The following is an 18,849-nucleotide window of genomic DNA, read 5'->3' as shown; positions in this document are numbered from 1 at the left end:
GTTTTCAGTGTCTGATCTATTGGCATCAGCAAAAGGATATAAATGTACATTATTCATGCAAAAGACCTATGCCGCTATTTTATGGTGACTTACTAAAGGTCTTGAAACCTGACTTGTATGCACTGTTACCTAGCAACATGTTATAAAGTCACTGGGGGAGTGAGATGTATCTGTAATTTTGTATGTGTGCATATTTGGTTGAAAATGTTCTGCCAGTCACCAAGTTTACTACACAAGGAGAGCAATGTTAAAAGGAAAAGAGTTTCTTTTCTCTTGAGATTTATATTGTTTTATACGTTTAGCTCATGCTTTCCTCCACATAGTGCACATAAATTTAAGTGACGTAAAAGTAATTCTCTTTTAGCAAGTTGGCTAAGTAATAGCTGCATTTTTTTTTTTAATCTGCCTGCTGTGCTGAACCAAGTGATTTCTTTATTATGACACACTCTTCTTAGGCCCATCAGAACTTCAATTATTGGCCTTACCTTCTCAACGATATAAATCTTCTGACATCACAAATTGTATATGCCAGTTGTAACAGCCAACACAGATTTGTCGAGACCGTATTATGTCAAAACAATCTAATTTTCTTCTCTGACAGGCCTTGTGGCTAAGGAGTAAGGAATAGAGAGATATCTAGGCTTTTAGAATTTGGCATTTATTCCTATTTAACATTGATGGTTTAAATGAACATCTATTTTTCCTTGCCTATGTTTATCGTCCTTCCTTCTTCTTGGTTAGTTTGAGTATGTGCATCTCTAGTTTCATGAGAAACCGTGGAAGCGGGTTGGTTTTCATTTCTGGGCAATTTCAGCCCCTTCTTTTTCAAGTGTCTGTCTTTGCATGTGTTCTTGCCTCCCTTCAGAGCCAGGAGTCGTGTTTTCCAGTGCTGTCTCAGAGCAGAAATTTAACAGGTGTACCTGAGGTGGAAGATGGTACAACACTGGTGCTTCTTAACTATTATTAATTTTAAAATTAAATCTTTGTAGGCATGTGTATCATCATGACTCTTAGTATTATTTCTAATTGTGCAGTACTTTTCTAGTCTAAGAAGCTACTATCAGGTGACTGGAATACAGTATGCTGAGAGCAGGTTGCAGTCAGAAGCAAAGGTTGCTGACAGAAGAGATCTGGAGGAAATGGGCAGCTATTCAACAGACAATTGGAAGAATGCTACATCAAGAATGACTGGCTAGTCTTTTAGGAAAGAAAGAGGCACTAATAACATCACACTGTTGCTCAAATGTTGATCATTTGACTGGGATGTATAAGGAGTAAAATGGCCCCAGAGAAAGGGCTGCTCTTTTTAGTCTTGCTAAAGAGCATGGATGGTTACAAGGACTTCAGAGGAGAGCAGCAGAATTGACTGGCAGTTTGGAGAACCTGTCCAGAGAGGATGGATGAACGGGAGTGAGGTTGTGAAGCCCAACAAGAAAGCTAAGGAGAGTCATTAGTAAGCAGATAATGCCTTAAGAAGCTTGTTGAAGGGAATAAAGAGGAATGCTCTGTTGGCAATTCATGATGACTGGGATAAACTTCCAACTGTTCAGAGAGATTGCAGCATCTCCACTACTGGGAGTTTTTAAAAGATGGTGAGATAACTTCTAGTTGGATGTGATTGGTCAGGTATTAGGCAGTAGTGAATTAGACATTGTGAGCTGAACAAGTAGTGAGCTGCAGAGGGGTGAAGGGAGGGAGAAACGTACAGATGTTCAAAGTTGGATCTGATTTTGAGATGGCCATAAAAGGACTGCGCTCAAAATGGCTTCTGAAATTTTGATTTAAAAACACTTATGCGATCTTTAGAATCAGAGAGGTAGAGAAATACCAGAATAAGTGATCTGAGATCTTTTTGCCTTGTTTTTCTAAGTTTATGCCATTACGTGTCACAAAAGTTGAGAGATGTGTGTTATCTGAAATGAGGCATAACACAAATCACAGAGTGTAAAACTAAAAATAAGAACAATCATAGAAATCTTTACCAGATTATTCTTTAGGTTCTACTTTTAGGTAAGAGACACTTTCACATTCACCAGCAATTAAAAAGGATTCTCTGGAATTTTAACTTTGAAAGCGTTATTGCTTAGAAAGAGAATTAGCTGATTACTCTTAACATAAAACCTTATACTAGAAGAATATCTAAGCATGGGCATATCATTGTGTTTAAACCTCCCCCCTCTTATTTTAGTGGGATTACCTCTATGCTTTAAGATGGCCATTGCTCTTGCAGTGCTTTCCCGGAATGTTTTGCTCCCCCAGTCCACAAATTCTTTGTAACCACATTCATGTCTTAATTTGCAGAGCATTTGCTTTTCCTGTTTTAAAAGTTTCAGTGATAGACTTTATACAGCACATCTCTTTAAATTCTGATGACCTTCCACCCACTTTTAAGGCTTGTTTTCTTTTTAAATAAAAAATAGCTTTCACAGTGATCCAAATTACCATGCCCACTGAACTCTAGTGAAGCTATTACAGTGCCTGTGTTATGTGCAGCAGTTTCTTTTCATAACATTCGAAAATAAATGGAACCCATCAAAATGAATGTGATTCTTGCACTATTGATCTCAAAGGAATTCTATGTGGAAACAGTAATTGTAAGGCATACTTCATTCCCAGCCTCTCTCCCCAGCTTCTCTGTGTTCAGCAAGTGCATTACTGTGGAAAGCACATCTCTTCATCTTCTGACGTTGTGTGTCATCACTTGTGCCCCGCTTCTACCATTCATTTTATGTTCCCCAAGTTACTTGCAAGGAAAAACTTCAATATACAAAGGCTGAAGGAGAGATAGCAAGCACGTTGCGTTTGGGACTGTCTACGTTAAGCAGTGAGAAACTGTGGTTTCTCCCAGGTTAAGTAATGTCTGATGTCACTGTTGTGTGACAAGTCAAATCTTTATTTTGGAAAGTAATGCCACCGTGGGATTTTGGTGACTGTCCAAAACACTTAGGTACTGCATTCATGTTTTCTTAGCTGATTCCTTTAATGGCGCAACAAGATTGTAAATCATCAGCTGCATAGAAAATATTAGCAGATAAACAAAGTAATCAGTTTATCCATTGTGTTTGCCTCTTGAAAAATACTGCATTCCTTAAAGGTAACACAAGTAACTTGAGATGTTGCAGCACTTGTCATTGCCTGAGTTGGCTGGCTTGAAGACTGTTGTCATAACTGATGTATTTGTGTAGCAGGTTCCAAAAAGAGGGCCGTGCTGCCTATTTTTGGATTCGTAGTTTATGCCAGAATGTAAAATCTCAATTAGATTATGTAAGCAAACAGGACTGGCAATTATTCAGCCATATCCTTACTTTAAGAATACTGCAAATTCTGTAGTGTTGCTATTAGAGCAAATACCCCTGATGTCATCAAGATCTCCTTCAAGAGCCTCTCTCCACTTTCATACATTTCTATATGGACCTTTAATTTAACATAAAACTGAAAAAGGACAATAGTACAACTAATTAAAACCTGGGCAAATAAAAGTTTGTACTAATCTTTGCCACTTATACATGGCCATCGTTGCTTTTCAGCAACTGCTAGTCTTCATACCACTAAATTCTTGGATGTCTTAAAGTCATATGCGCCTTACGTCATGTATTGCAGAAGTTCTTAGAGTTGAGTAAGATAAAGTGTTGTAGACTGTAATTCAGTTGTTTAAAATACAACATAACAAATTGCTTTTTTTTTTTTTTTTTTTTTTTTTGTTTACTCGGCCCAATAGAACTTAAAAGACGACCTCAGTGTGACTCTGGACTGGACCAGTTCTGTGCTTACAATTTTGTTTTAATATCTGCACAAACTTCTATATTCAGGGACAGTTAGACTGATGGGTCCTTTGCTTTCCTGATTACACCATTACTCTGGGTTGAAGTCCTAGCTCATGAGCATTCCTGTGAGAGCTATCTAAAATGGGAATTGAAGATATTAGTTCAGTCGATTATTTGTTTCATCTGTTTGTTGGTTGGTTTTTGTTTTTTTACAATTTTCTTAAATATAAGAGCCGTTCTGGTGGCATTTCTCTTTTTCTCTGTTTCTGTTCCTTTGTAGAGAGAAGAAATTTCCATAGTGCAAACATTTATTTCCTATCAGCAACAAATTTGCTGTTATTTAGATGTTTATCCAGACAGGAGAACATGGTCTTAGATATTGCAGTCTCGTTAGCAGGTGGGTCTTTGACTGGATACCATAGATCTTGGAGCACGGGAGTATGGTACTATGACAATTTGCTGAATTCCTCCATTCCACTTGGACTAGAATGTTATAGTATTCTGAGGTGACAGCAGCAGGACTGGTCATTCCCCAGTTGCTGGGTCTCATTTTGTTTAACTGTAGTTCCTTAAATGCAAAACAGCTGTAGAGAAGATCTGGATAACAAGCTGACCTTTTCTGAGCCTCTGCTTACACAATTTCAATATACTTGAGCAGGATAATTTGGAAGACCTCATATTTTAAGCGGTCTCTAGGAACCCTGAGTTGGCAAATTTTGGTATCGTCGTACGTCGTACTTCTCGTGATCATCTATTCTGTTATTCCACTGCTTTGATTTTTTAAAAAAAAACAATGCTGAATGTCCTTGAGCCATAAGCAGCTTCCCATTCTCTTCCTTGGAGCCCGGTACGTTAGTTATTTGGTTGAAGGCAGAGCAGAGGGCATTGCAAATGGCATGTAATTGAGTTAGCATTCCCGTGAGGGGTAAGTACAATGAGGTGCTCTCTTGGACAGATCAGCACTCTGGGCAGAAAGCACCAAAAAGAAATGAGACCAACTAGATTGCCCTGCTGTAAGAGTAGTATTTCTCCTTGTAGATGGCCTCTATGTGTAGTATGTTGAACATAATTTATCAGCCCATTGGATTTCAGTCTGGAGAGACTCCAGCAGATTCCATTTGCATAGATTTTTGTTTTTTGCAAAATGATTTGCTCACCAGTGGCTTCTTCTGCAGCATTTGTACCCCTCACTCGGTTCTTGAGCGTCCTCAAACAGAAGCCATGATCTCCATGCAGAATGCCTACACCTAACTGCACATGTCCAATATTAGAGTGAAAATAGAAGAAGACTCAAGTCATAACCTTCACTGACTACAGCTGCCTTAAGGAGGATTGATGCCCAGCATTAAGGAAATGTGTCTTTTGAATACCGTGGAACCGATGCAATGAAGGCCCTTGGCTCAGAGTGTCATTCAGATGCTCTAGCTGCACTGGGGCACGGATAAAATTCTGTTCTTTCTTCAGGTAGCTGTGCTGTGATTCTCTTTATGGCAGGTCTGACTATAATTGAAAAGTTCAGTGTGAAGTGTGTTTTGGAAGGGATCCTCACTTTCCCCCTTTTTCTTCAGCCATGAAGTCCTGTTGTCTCTCACCTTTGTATGAGGGAGTCGCTGTGATGGTGCAGCAGTGTACTGTGGCATTAGAGATTTTCAGCAGAGCTTTTGACTCAGGCTGTCATGGCCTCTTCTTCTGTTCTACTGTTTTGTTGTTGAGTAATATTTTTTTTTCTTCTTTTTCTTTGCTCAAAAGGAAAGGTGAACAAGTCCTTGCTGTTTGTAATTTGCAAATGAAGCAATCGGCCCATTTTTTCCTTTTTCAATTAAAAATGTTGTTAGTATGCAGAAATTCTCAGTGAGTGGACTGATGCAGTTAGCAGCTTTTATCAGTCTTTCAGATTAGTGGCAGATGCCCATGGCTTTTCTCGTGGCATTTGGCAGTTGGAGACAAGTGTTAAAACTTTAATTTTCTGCTTTGTCAAACGGATCAAATGATCCCAATTTCCAGGCAGATAAAAAATGTCAACTTGGAATCTCCTTTGATCTGTTCTATTTCTGGGTATGGAATGAAATGGAGTGAATGGGGAATTAGCTACCCTTCTTGAGAGTCTGCTGCCTACTGGCTGGGTTTTCTGCGTTGTTCATCCCTCTCGCTGTGCATTTCTAAATTAAATTACTGCTTCAGTCTGCAGGCATTGCATCCTTCAGTCTGTTCTCATTGCAATTCAGGATGAATGTAAGTTACCAACAAATTAAGTATATGTATGTGTATCTATTTTTGTATGCAGATAGATGATGTTATTCCTTCTGGGGAATAATAATTTTGTAGTTCAAAGATGCTTTAATAGAATTCAACATCATCTCTTTAATCCTTGTCTAGTTCCAATTTTTTAAAAGATGCTTCATTCAGAAGGTTCTTTTTTACTGTTTGTTTGTTTTCTAAATTGGTCTCAGCCAATTTATTTCCCTTATTTGCAATGATTTATTATTTTTTTTTTTTTTTTACATCTGTCTACCGTTCTCTCCAGTATAACCAGTGGATGCATCACGGTTGCTCTTACCCATTTTTTAGGAACTCTGTACGTAACTGTTGGATCCAAGGTAGGGTAGAAGCAAGGGCGGTTGATGTGCTTTGTTGTGGCTTGGTTTTGCTTTTGTCTCTAGTATTGTATGATTCTGATAGGCTGGACAGCCTCCCCTCCTTTTTATTTGTCTACTCAAGTTTCATTTATATTGGAATATACTTTAACGTGTGTCAAGAAAAAGGTCCCATGATTTGATGCAACGGTTTTGAAACTGATGTAGTAGTTGTCTGATTTTATTTGATTTTGTTTTCCCGGGATAGAAAAGTGAGGTTGAAAAACCTGGTATTTTTTGTTGTTTTGTTTTGTCTTGTGATTTGTGTACAGTTTAGATGTTTGAGTTTTTTGGAAGTATGGTCAGTTAAGGGAACGTGCTGTCAGTTGACAGAACAAATAAAAATAGACCTCTTTCTTAGCTTATTAGTTCTGTCTTTGGTCCAAAGCAAAGTAGCTCGGGCAGAACCAGCTACATAGATAAGAGCATTGCTCTTGGGTTTCTTTTTTTCCTCAGGTAGCATTGCCAAATAATCATCATTAAAATTCCTCTGAATTGCAGACCTTGACTGCATTTTATATTTCTCCTAGGTGAAGTCTGGTAGATGTACTGTGACAAACGGAATGCACAGATCTCGTGAAGAGCTCGTTTAGGCTAGGAATTCTGTGCTGGCAGATCTGTTCTCAGTGTAGCTTTAGCACTGATATCCTGCACGGTGGTTCAAAGATGTTAGGGACCAATGGCTGGTAGCATTGTATGCTGTCAGAGGAGAGCTGATGTAGGTTAGGGAGGTAAGGAATGCAAGAGGTGGGAAAGGAAGGAAACTTGGTACCTTTCCAAAATGAGTTTGCATATGTCACTGTCACAAAACTGCTTAGGCTCTGTAATGACCTACCTTGACTTGTTGGTTCTCTGAGCTTTCAGTATTTGACTTCATCCTATTAGAGTTTGAGGATAGCCCTGGGATGAAGGAAATGCAGGTATCACTTGGCATCTGCTTGGGTTCAGACTGCCATTGAGTTTTGGCTCAGTGCTAAGAGTATTTAATAAATGCTCATTTCCCCCAGGCGTGCCCACTTTTTTTTCTTGTGCTATCCTCTGTCTGGTGGTGGGGGTTACTTGAAGGCCTTTGTCACTGCAAACTAGGGCCTGACCAAAAAAAGTTCCTAGCTTAAGTCTATGCTATTACATAAGTATAGTTACAGTGGTTCTACTTGTGTGTAGATGTTTTACAGTAAATTTTATATGGCTTTTGGTGGACCTTGGTGAATGGATGCAAACTTACTCTGATCTATGTACGTACGTATGTATGTTCTGTATCACCTCTGTATTCTAAATAGGAAAATTGTCTGCTGCCCAGATCTCTAGTGCTTCCTCTGCCTAATTCATTTCATGGGCAGAAACGTAGCAGTCTGCACTGGTTAAGGATTGTTCTTGGTGTGTTTGCTTTATTTCTTCACTCAGAGTCATGCTTCCTTCATTTTCTGCTGCAATTTAAATTAATGCCTTCTTTTGAACACATTCATTTCAAGATTTTTCTCCAGAGTCTCTGGAAGTTCAGGAAGAATGCTCTGTAACAGTTGCACTCTGCTCCTGGTGGAGGCATTTTTCATACTTGCAGCAGTTGGAGTGGCTTATTTTAAAGAGGAAAGCCTGCAGAAGGCAGTGCAGCAGAAAAGGGTTGGTTTTGGTTTTTCTTCGGTGAAAATTCATCACCTCAGGTCAACCTCTGGAACAGACGGAGCTAAAAAGACCATGTAGAAAGCAGACTTTTGTTTTGTAAGTACCTTGATAAAGGTAAGATTGGTTTGAGAGCTGTAATCTATATTTTAGTGAATTAAAACATGCTTTCATGTTCTATATTTCTGCTTTTTTGTTTTGGTTTGGTTTGGTTTTAAATGGAAAAAGTAATTCCTACTATTGGTAAAACTGCTTATTGTTCATACTGAAAACCACATGTATGAACCGGTTTCACTTCTGAAACAGCAAATAGCGGCAGTGCGTGTGTGCAGGTTGCATGTGTGCAAGTTGCATGTGTGCTTGCAGCGTGTACCGCTTTAATCTGGATGGTGAGCAATTTAAATGGGCTGCAGGAATTCAGATACTTCAGGTTTCAGATCTTGTAGGAGTCAGATTTTGGGGGAACTGCTGAGAAGTAGAGCATCTTAGGAAATGAGCCAGGAAAGTGAGAAGCCAGAGAGTGGATAGGAAAGAGTGAAGTGGAAGAGGAAGTAAATCAAGGGCTTAAACCAGTGACCTTTGCCAGAATATGAGTTGGTATGACTTGTCACTGCCCTGTGCCTTCTGTTGGGTGTTGCCATTTGCTCAGCTTTTACTGTCCATGTCAAGGGTTTGTAAAACAGCTTCCTGCAGCAGGTAATATACGTTGACTTCTAATACCTGCTGTGTCCAGTGAGAAGTGCCGTGGGGTGCTTCCTTCCTGTGTGGTCTGAGTAAGGTTTGATAGGAGTCATGAAGGTAGACAGCGTAATATCGAGTGGAAGGAGGAAAATACGTGGGAGAGAAGAGGAAGATAGCGAGGTGGATGGTGAGAGAGCTTAGAGAACAAAAAGGGGATGATGTTCTGCCTTGTGTGTTGGTGGAGATGGAAGTTCAGGGAGTGAGAAAGATGTAAGCTCATCAGTTCAGAGCACTGAAGGAGTCACCTGCCCTGTGTTTCTGGGAATTTAAAGTGAAATTTTGTCCACAAAAAAGCCACTAACAACTGACAGCAGAGGAAGTGTCTCCTCACGGTCAGAAATAAATTAAAAACCGGTGAAAAATAATGCAATTTGTTTATCCTCCTGTTGGTCATACAGTCAGCTGATGAATTTATTTTGCGCGGTTCTGGCAGCATTGTCTAAGAGGTGTTCTTGGTTTTATCCCTTTGGCCAAGGGTAGTTCAAAGGATCCATCATTATGTAGGGGTATCTGAAAGATTGCTCGAGAACAGCAGAGTTGGATGTGCAGATTTTAAAAACCCCAGGATTTCTGTATTCTTTTCTGAGAAGCTGCTTACATGGAGTATTTGAAAAGGCTATTTTAAACTTGCTTTCTTTCTTTTTTTTAATGGATGTAAAACTTGAAACGGTCCTCTGATAGCATCTACCAGTGCAGAGTTGTCTAAGAAATACCCCTCTGCTCTTAACTAAGATACCAACTTTTAGGATCTGTGATTTTGTAGTTGTTTTTCTCTGTATACTCCTCTTAGTTTTCTAATTTTTCTACTTTAATCTCTTGTCTCTTTTTCGCACGCTTAAGATCTCAATATTTAGTACCCATGGGCTTTGCCAAATTTGCCCTTAAGTGTGATGGTATTTGAACTTCCATCCAGCCTATAGAAGACGTACAAACCGATGGGATGTGTGGGATGCTATTTGCTGGAGTAGGGGTAAAAGAAAGACAAGTTGAATGTTTTCTTGAACTCTGGTAACACGCAGTTTTTGTGTTTCAAAACTTTCCCTTGGTACAAAAGATGCAGGTGTTTCCTCTTGAAATGAAGCATATTTGAATGCTGTTTAACATTCTTGCTTCCAGTACCTGCACTAGCATTTTTTAGGTTTTGGTTTCTTCCAGCTACTAGTTTTCTTCCTGCTACTAGTTGTTCTATGATAATGTATTAGACGCCTTGTTAAGTCGAGCTTGTTTCCTTCTTCTGACAGCTGCAAATCAAAAAGAGCCCTTGACTCCAAAGTTCAAAGTGAAAGACGAGCCTAAGGATGAAGAAGCTGCAAGTTCAACCTTGTCTCAGTCCAGCTATGTGTTCAGCCAGGAATCTGAAGCCTCAGCTCCCAGTGCGCCTAAGGAGAAACTCAAGCCACAGGAAGCACAGGCAAATATGATGAGGCAGGACATATCAGTCAAGGCAGCATCTGAGCTCCTCATGAAGCTCTCAGGTGGGTATTTAATAATATTCAACTTCTTGATATTTCTTTAAAGTATGCTGACTGGCCTACTGCACAGAAGCAGTGGTAAGCTTCAGTAGCAAGGGAAGGAACAAATGAAAATATGTATCTACACAGGTTCGTATACATAAGACAACTCAGTTTGTTCTGTCACTGTAGTATCTAATTATCTGTGTTCTGCACAGATTTCACTGGTCTTCAAATTAACGACTGTGGGATAAGTCAAAAGAAACTATGCCTTAAAGCTTTTAGATGCTGTCATTTTTAAAATGTACCAAAACATGTTTATATCAATTTGTTCACATTTGTGTCACTTTGTTAACATCATAAAAATGTGTATCTCAGTTGAACTAACTGAACTATATCTGATACAGCTTTAAAAATGGTAGGCTTTTAAAACCTTTCATTTTTTCCTGACAATATGTTGTACTCGAAATTGGGAGAAAAAATAAATGAGCTGAGAGCACTTGCCTACATTGCCTTAGTAATACAATGTTCTGTCAGACGGTTAGACAGTATGCATGCGTATACATTAAGTACTGTTACAGCCGAAGGGAGTCAAATAAAAATGTATGTTCTGCTAATTATGCTTTATCTAACTGTTAGACTGTTAGAAATGATGTTTCACTTGAAGGAAAGTAGAAAGTTTGAATTTATACCTACTGGGAACAGGTCTTTATGATGAAAAGGAGTTGGACTTCTAATACACTTCAGTTTTTAGTACCAGGAAATAAATGCTGGTCTCGGAGGCTAGGATTCATACTTCCCCACCTAAACTGGATCAGCTGGCTTGCTCAAATTTATACCTGGAAAGATTTGACTGGGATCTCTCACATGAATTCTAACGTAATTAACTCACTCCTGCTCATACCTGTAGGTAAGAAGAATTTGAATCACTGGTTTGCAGGCCTTGGTGTTGATGGTGCTAAAAGTGCATCCTGGATGTAAATATTGATCAGAGCAGATGATTCCCAATTTTTCAAGCTCCCAAACACTAAACATTTTGTCATAGATAAAGTGCATTTTTGCTACTGGTATTTGGTTCAAGTATAGTGTTCTCATAACAGAACTTTATGGCCTAATGAATGTTAACTGATTACTTTTTTTTTTTTTGGTTCATTTAAATTAATATATATATATTTCCATGAAGGAAGAGCACCATAACTTAATGATTTTTCAAATGCCTCAGAGACTCTGAGGTTTTTGACTCTGGATGTTGAATTCAGTAGTAGCAGGCTGCGTTTAGTTTTAATGCAGATTTCGTTATATTAGAGCATTAATGACTTAAATGTCTGTGGGTGAGATCTGGCATATATGCGTTCTTGGTCAGGTCTTCAGTCACTTCTGCTGGGAACTCCCAGTATTTAAGGGTTCTAGTAAGAAATAGACTAGTATAGTATTTCCCTTCTGATCTCTTAGTGAGCGGGCAGATTTGCTGACAGTAGGCTGAAAAGGAAAAAAACAGGATTTACTTGGGCATTATTGCTGAAATTGACATTCCAGAGTCAGCCAGTGGGTGGAGTTCTATTAACTTTATCACATGCACTGTTTTCAATTTGTACTTTTCTGAGATGCCATCTAAGACAGAAAGTGTAAAACACTAACGTACAGTTAAATGTGGAATAAATATAAGGGGGGAAGCTAAGATCAAACACCTGTTAGTACCTTTGGTGGGGTTTTTGTTTTGTTTTGTTTTTTAATTTGCTTGCTTTATCTGATAGAATATTCTGAGATCACAACTGACATCCCACATTATTTTAATCAACTTCTCACTCTGTTTTTAGTGATGTAGTATTTAAACAACTATTTATGCAACTATTTATTTCTGACATAATAGCAGACATCCTGACATACATGTTTCTGTTATTCTTTAGCAATAATGTTGCTAGCTGTTGACAACTCATTTGAGTCTCTTGGGATTAGGCATTTATCTTTCATGAGAAGGATGCACTGGCTTATATTTTTCACTGGAAAATCTCTTTCCCAGAACAGTTGTACTGTGTTGCTAACTTTTAGCTCAGTTTATAAAGGTAGTGGAAGGCCTTTCTGGCTCAGGAACCTACTTCGCGCTACCAAGACAGACTCATTTGTAAATCACCTGTCTCTTGAGAACGTAATGCAGAGACTTGTCCACTACTTGGAAATTACTCTAAATCTAGGAGAAACTTGGAAGAATAGAAATGTTCTACTGAAATAGAATTTTAATATTGGACGTTACTAGTAGTCACTGTGGATGTAGAAGTACAGAAGCGAGCAGAAATTCACATTTGCAGCTGTCTGTATTTCAGTTCTACTGCATAGGTTTACTGTTTTCTCTAAAAGCTGAAGCGCTGCCAGGACACTTGTGTGCTTTCAGCAGCAGACAACCAATGCTTGAGGTCAGGTCCTTATCCTGGGTATTACTTCAGTGGAGTTGGACTTTGTCCGAAGATGACCTTCATCTGAAGATGAGGATGCCCTTTTATACCAGTTTTATGGTATACTGGTTCCACTTGAATTTAGATCTCCTACCTCACAATTCACAAGCTTGATGCATAATCAAGACATCACATTTTGAACACTTCTTCCAAAGAATAATGTCATTTCTTGGGCGTATCTTGGTAAAACTCATTTCCATCTGTCCAGTCAAAACAAAACTTTGTAACGGCTGATTTGGTACGTTACAGTAAATAGAGCACCCGTTTGACAATGGTCTTTGTGGGTTAACAGTTTCAGCTGAAGTACAGATCTTCAACCTACATTTACAGAAGAATGTAAAAACTGCCATGTTTTATACAAACGTGTAAAGGTGAGTTGTGAATGCAGTTCATTACTAAGTCTTCACTGAGATGAGACAGAACGGTACCCTGATGGATTTGAGAAGGTAGAGGTGGAGCAAATCGCTCTCGTCTCAGACTAGCATTGTTCCTGCATGGTTTTTAATTCATATTAAATATTGCACAAAATCACTTGTAAGAAATCAAAGTAATGTATTTCACATGCACCTACACCAGCTTTCTACACTCTTTCTTACCAGTTCTCTTTTATGGGAAAGCTGATTTAATTCTCTTATTATTTAACTAAGTGATGCACCCAGTGATCTCTGATCGGTTTTATGCTCGCAGTCTTGTAAGATGGAAGGTAGGTTCCAGAGGAGATTGAGATGTAAAATAAATGTTTGCATCTACATCCTCGTGTTATAGTTTAAAAGCTCATTTTCTGTTACAGTAGTTGTGCTGCTAATATATTTGGAATATGTATTACATTTCAGAAGCATATATTCCTTTCCCTTCTCGTCCAAAAAGGGATGTGTAGCTGAAGGGATATAACTACTGTTCCAGGTACTAACGTTTTATAAGTAATGTTTTATCCAGGTGCCTTGAACTATCACACTGATAAGTCTGTCTTCCCTAGAAATGTCGTCTGAATCCCACTGCCTGAATTTCAGCTGTATCTTCTGGTTATTTTGCATTTCTGTAGCAACCTAGGTCCTTTTGCTCTTCTTTCAGTGGATCAATTCCAGATATATTGCAGCTATCCTTGTTATCAGTACCAAATCCATGACCTTTGTACTTCTCAGTTCCTTTGGATTTTTCTGTACTTCAGTCACTTCTGTACTTCAGGTCACAGTGCTTCTCATAATACACCAATTTCCTAGTACAAACAATGTGTCATAATTTTTGGGTTATCAGTAGTTGAAATGAATGCATATTTATTTCTTGACAAGGATGTAAAATAATATCTTGTATACAGTGAGTTCCAAAACCGTCTTTGATGAACTCTCTCTATTCTACCTAATTTTACAACAATTCAACACTCAGCACAACTGCTTGCTGTCAGTTTTACTTTTTCTTTCGATTGTTTTCTCTAATATCCTCTTTAATGCCTCATAATAAGTTTTGTTTGCCACTGCATCTTAGCTTCAATTGAAACCACACAGATAGAAAAAGGGAATTAAAGAAAAGAGGATTGTGCAATTCTAGCATAAGTTGAAGACCAGAAGACCCCACCTCTATTCCCATTCTAAAAATGACCCATTGGGTTTTAGGATGCAGTACAGTGAAGGACTGTCTGAGAAGACTCTAAACTAGCTCATACCAAAGCCAGTCTAGTCACACCAGCATAGACTTAAAGAAGAGCTAAATGGCAGTATCATTTTTTAAAGTTGAAGTAGGAGTGCTTCCTTGTACTGCTGTGGCTCAACAGCTGATGATGCTTCATGAAGGGCTTAGGCAGCTTTATGCTTCTTTATGCTTAGCTGTCATCAGCAGTGTGAATTAGAAATAATAAAAAAGAATTTGTGGCTGGTAAGCTGTTTTTCTTAGCAATCACAAAATCTTCCCAGGTTTAGTGCGTTGTGTTGGTGGTTTTTTTTGTGGGTTTTTTTTGTTGTTGTAGTTGTTTTATTGTTACAATGGTGAGGAAAACATACATGATTACATTTCTTTTGTGTGTGTGTGTAAATTAAGTGGCTCAGAAACTAGTTGTCCTACCTGTATATGTGTGTGTGTATATATATATATATATACATTTATCTTAATGTATTTATCTTAACTTGGTGGTCAGTTTTGGGAAGTACTTGTACGGAACTGGACTGCTGTCTTTGGGGACAACTGTTGTCAGAACTTTGTAAGCGCGTCCCCATCCCTAGATTGCTGGGGAGTTGTTGAGCATTTTCATCCCTGCTTGGAATACCTTGATAGTAGAGATGGGGATGAAAACTGAAGGAAGGTTTTTGTTGCTTGGTCTCTAAATGGCTCATTAGAAGGCTTTGGGCAGCAGTGGGTACTTCTGTAGAAGTCCAGATAAGTAAGCAGAGAAGGGTCTGCCCCAAAATAAGACTTTCTTAGCTAGAAATGGTACGGTAAGCCATACAGCCAGACTGAAGTCCACTACTTTTTTTGTGTGTTTTTTTTCCCCCCCTTATAAATGTGGAAATAATTGTGAATGGTAAGGGTGAAGCTTTATTTTAATTAAAGTATATAGAAAAAATGCAGTTTTCTGCAAAGGTTCAGCTTGGTGCAGCGATACTAGAGTAGCTCTGGGAGACTTCCATAAACTGGGATATGTTGTGATTCATTGCACATGCAGGCTTTTGATCAAATTATTTTTTAATTACATTTTGTGAACATGTCAGAAGAGTGGAGCAGCTCTCCTATGAAGACAGGCTGAGAACTTCTAGCAGTACTTAAAGTGGGCCTACAAGAAATCGAGAGGAACTTTTTACAAGGGGGTGTAGTGATAGGACAGGAGAATAATAACTTCGAACTAAAAGGGGGTAGATTTAGATCAGGTATAAAGTAGTAGTTCTTCACAAGGAGGATGGGGAGGCACTGGAACAAGTTGCCCAGAGAAGCTGTGGATGCCCCATCTCAGGAAGGGAGAGTTGAATGGGGCTTTAAGCAGCCTGATCAAGGGGGAGCTCAATGGGTGTTCCAGCTCATGAAAGGGAGGCTGGAACCAGATGGTCATTAAGGTCTATTCCAGCCCTAACCATTCTGTGATTCTCTGACTGTGTGAGCATTTCAGGGGTTGGGTGTGTTCTGTAACTGAATTTGTTCAGGTAAGCACCATGTTCCTAACGTTTGAATAGAAGGAACAGCAGATGCATATTGCAACTTGAGATTTGTCTAGTGCTTTAATTTTGTCTTTCTCTTTTGTCATACATTTCTGTGAAACTGAGCCCTTAGTTGCAAAATTCTGTAACGTGGGATTTCTGAGTTCCACTTGAACAAATATCAGCTGTTTTTGATTATTTTTTTTTAACGCGGGATCATCTTACATTGATTCAAGGCCCATTGACAATGTCTTATATAACAGCAGCTTGAAAAAACAGTAGCAAAATAAAGCATCAAACACAGCACCCTAGGGAATGTCAGATGTTACTTGTTGTGTCTGTAGCAGAACCTTCAGGGCTCACCAACTGTTCCCTGCCTCCAAGGTTTTTATTTAAGCTGTTTTAGGGCATGTTTATTTCTAGCAAATCAGAACAATTAGCATAACAAAATGACTGACTCATCATACTGAAAGCTTTTGAAGTCAGTACAAGTTGACCCACTGGTTACCCTTGTCTGCTTGATTGCAAAAACTAGTACGTGAGTCCAATTTGTGAGACGTATGGGAAAGACTTTGTCTTCTAAGTTGATTCATAAAGTCGATTTGTGAAGCTGAGGGACATTTCAGCATATACAGGTATTTTAGAATTTTGGTGGTAAGATAAGGTTTTAAATTAAATGATCAGAAGAAGCACGAATGATTTAGCAATGTTTTCCTTGATTTCTGGGAATGGAAAGTCATCGGGCTACTACAGTATCAGCAAAACCAGGGGTTGTTTTTGTGTTTTTTATTAATTCTGTTTGCTTGATTTTGACACTCATCTCAAATAAGGTGAAGCACATGCTGTGCCGCATTTAAAGAGCATGTTTAGCATATCCCCTGTATTTAGGGCCAGTTGTAGTCTGCGTGTAGAGTACTGTAGTAGCCTGGAGTTCTCTACTGAGAATTCATAGAGGATCTAGAGGAAGGCTGCTAAGATAATTAAGGTTTTAGGGTTCATGACCTGCAAAGAAGTACTGACAGAACTGAACCTGTTTAATCTGGTGGGGGGAGACTACAAGCAGATCAATTAACAGCCTGCAGGTACTTGAAGCAACTTAGAAAAACAGAGTTTAACTTTACTTGGTAGTGGCAGATGGTAAAACACTGGGGCAACAGTCACCAGCTGCAGCTACCAACCTTCAGATTGAACATTAAGAAAACTTTTCAGTGCCGTACTTGGGCAAGTGTAACCCAAGATGTAGCTTTCGCTTGCTTGGAAGTTTTGAAAATTCTGCTAGATAAAAGTACAGCTGGCAGGAATCATCTAGTGCTGATGATTCAAGGAATAGTTATGTTCAGAGAGAGCCTCCAGAGTTCGTCTAATCCAAACCCTTGCTTATTGCAGATCCAGCAATATTGTGCTGCTCAGGGTCTCATTGAATTTTGGATATGTCCAAGAATGGTGAGCTCAAACCTTGTTGACACATCGGTGCATCGTTGGCTTCACCAGTTTTTTGGCAATGCAGCTCTCTACTTAGTGGCTGTCCACTCTGTATTATTATGTGCTTTGATTCTATTATAAATGCAGTACTCTGCATTTTCCTTTCTTGAACTTCTGAGGTTTCTCTCAGCCCATTTCTCCATGCTGTTGAGGTCCCTCAACACTGTCACTGCACTGCAGTGCAGCACAGCCTTCTAGGATGTCCACCACTTTCCCCAGTTTGGAATTGCCTCTGAACTTCCTAGGAGTGCACTCTTCCACATCGTCCAAGTTGTTAAAAAAGCCATTAAGGACTGGCTGTCAGCTAGACAGTATCCCCGACTGCAAACCTTTGAGGTTAGGGATACAGCTGTGCTTCCACCATCTTGTCTAGTTCAGTTATCCAGTCCATGTTACTGGTTTGGCTATAATGGTTAGTTTAGTGGTATCAATGGTATAATGATGATACTGAAGACCTAACAGAAGTTAAGGTAACAAAATCTGTTGCTCTCAGTCTGTCCATATAGTAGTTGTTTTGTCATAAGGGACTATCAGGTTTATCAGGTTTATCAGGTGTGATCTGCTGTTGGGAAACCAATGCTAGCTTTTTCTAGACAGTCTTGTCTTTCAAGGGCCGGAAAGTGGCTTCCTACAGGGTTTGCACTATAATCATTCACGAGACATAGCTTAGGCTGTCCAACCTCTAGACAGAAATAAATGTGCTGTTGTCAGCAATAGTACTGGGGGGAATTAATGACTAATGATTATTTGTCCACATTTTAAAGTACAAAACAGTATTGGTATGCAAATAAACTTAACTATTGCCTTTTGCATCAGTGATCTTACTAGACCAGATGTAACGCCAGGGGCTCACTGATTCTAGGTATACTGCAATGGAGATGCACTCAGCATCTTATCCCACAGTCCTAATCCCGCTTGTCCTAATCAGAGAATTTACTGAAATGTGGTTGTCGTGTTCCCAGGGATGCAGGGATGGTGTATATGGAAGTCCCTCCATGGCATATAATTTGTCAGTTTGTGTACTGAGTGACCAGGATGGCTGGTATACCTTGACAACATCTGCTTTGCAGTGAAGATTTAGGAATAGTCAGTGTCTGCTGTTGTCCCTCCTGAGTTCTAGCCCTGTTTCTACAACTGTGAGGCAGACTGAGTCTAAGAAAATGCTTAGGATTTGGAAAGTTTGCTTTCTCATGTGTATTTTGAACCATGATGTCTTACTACTAGATGTCATAGTGCATATTGGTGTATATCTATGCAGCAAATGCTGACATGTAAATGAACATCAGTGCTCATAACTTGAGCAGGTGCATATTTTAAAGTTTGTTATTTCTGCTTCTTGTTTTGTAAAATAAATACTCCTTTTTTCATGTCTCATCAAGTGCTCTGGAAGTCTAGAATTGAGAGGTGGTAAGTAGTGCCAATAGTGGCTTTACTTACATTGTGTTACAATATGTATTTGGTTTTAAGATATCTTGAATTGCGGATCCAGTAAAAAATGAAATCTTATCCCCGTATCTCTAGTTACAGTGAATGTTTTATGTCTACTTACTCGCTGTGCTTCTATTTTATTCTCCTTTTTATGCAAAAAG

General features: G+C 39.0%; 1 protein-coding gene across 1 annotated transcript in view; it reads left to right on the top strand.

The window, feature by feature from the left end:
* Positions 1-18,849, top strand: part of ZNF827 (zinc finger protein 827) — a gene marked incomplete at both ends in the record, with an annotated part of 103,447 nt that overhangs the window by 45,239 nt on the left and 39,359 nt on the right. The window contains one exon of the mRNA XM_079534482.1: positions 10,000-10,233. Coding sequence (XP_079390608.1) covers positions 10,000-10,233 — 234 coding nt within the window. The remainder of the gene's footprint in view (positions 1-9,999; positions 10,234-18,849) is intronic.

Source organism: Tetrao urogallus (assembly GCF_951394365.1).
Source record: "Tetrao urogallus genome assembly, chromosome: 4".
Taxonomy (NCBI): domain Eukaryota; kingdom Metazoa; phylum Chordata; class Aves; order Galliformes; family Phasianidae; genus Tetrao; species Tetrao urogallus.
This window is presented reverse-complemented; position numbering and strand designations above follow the sequence as displayed.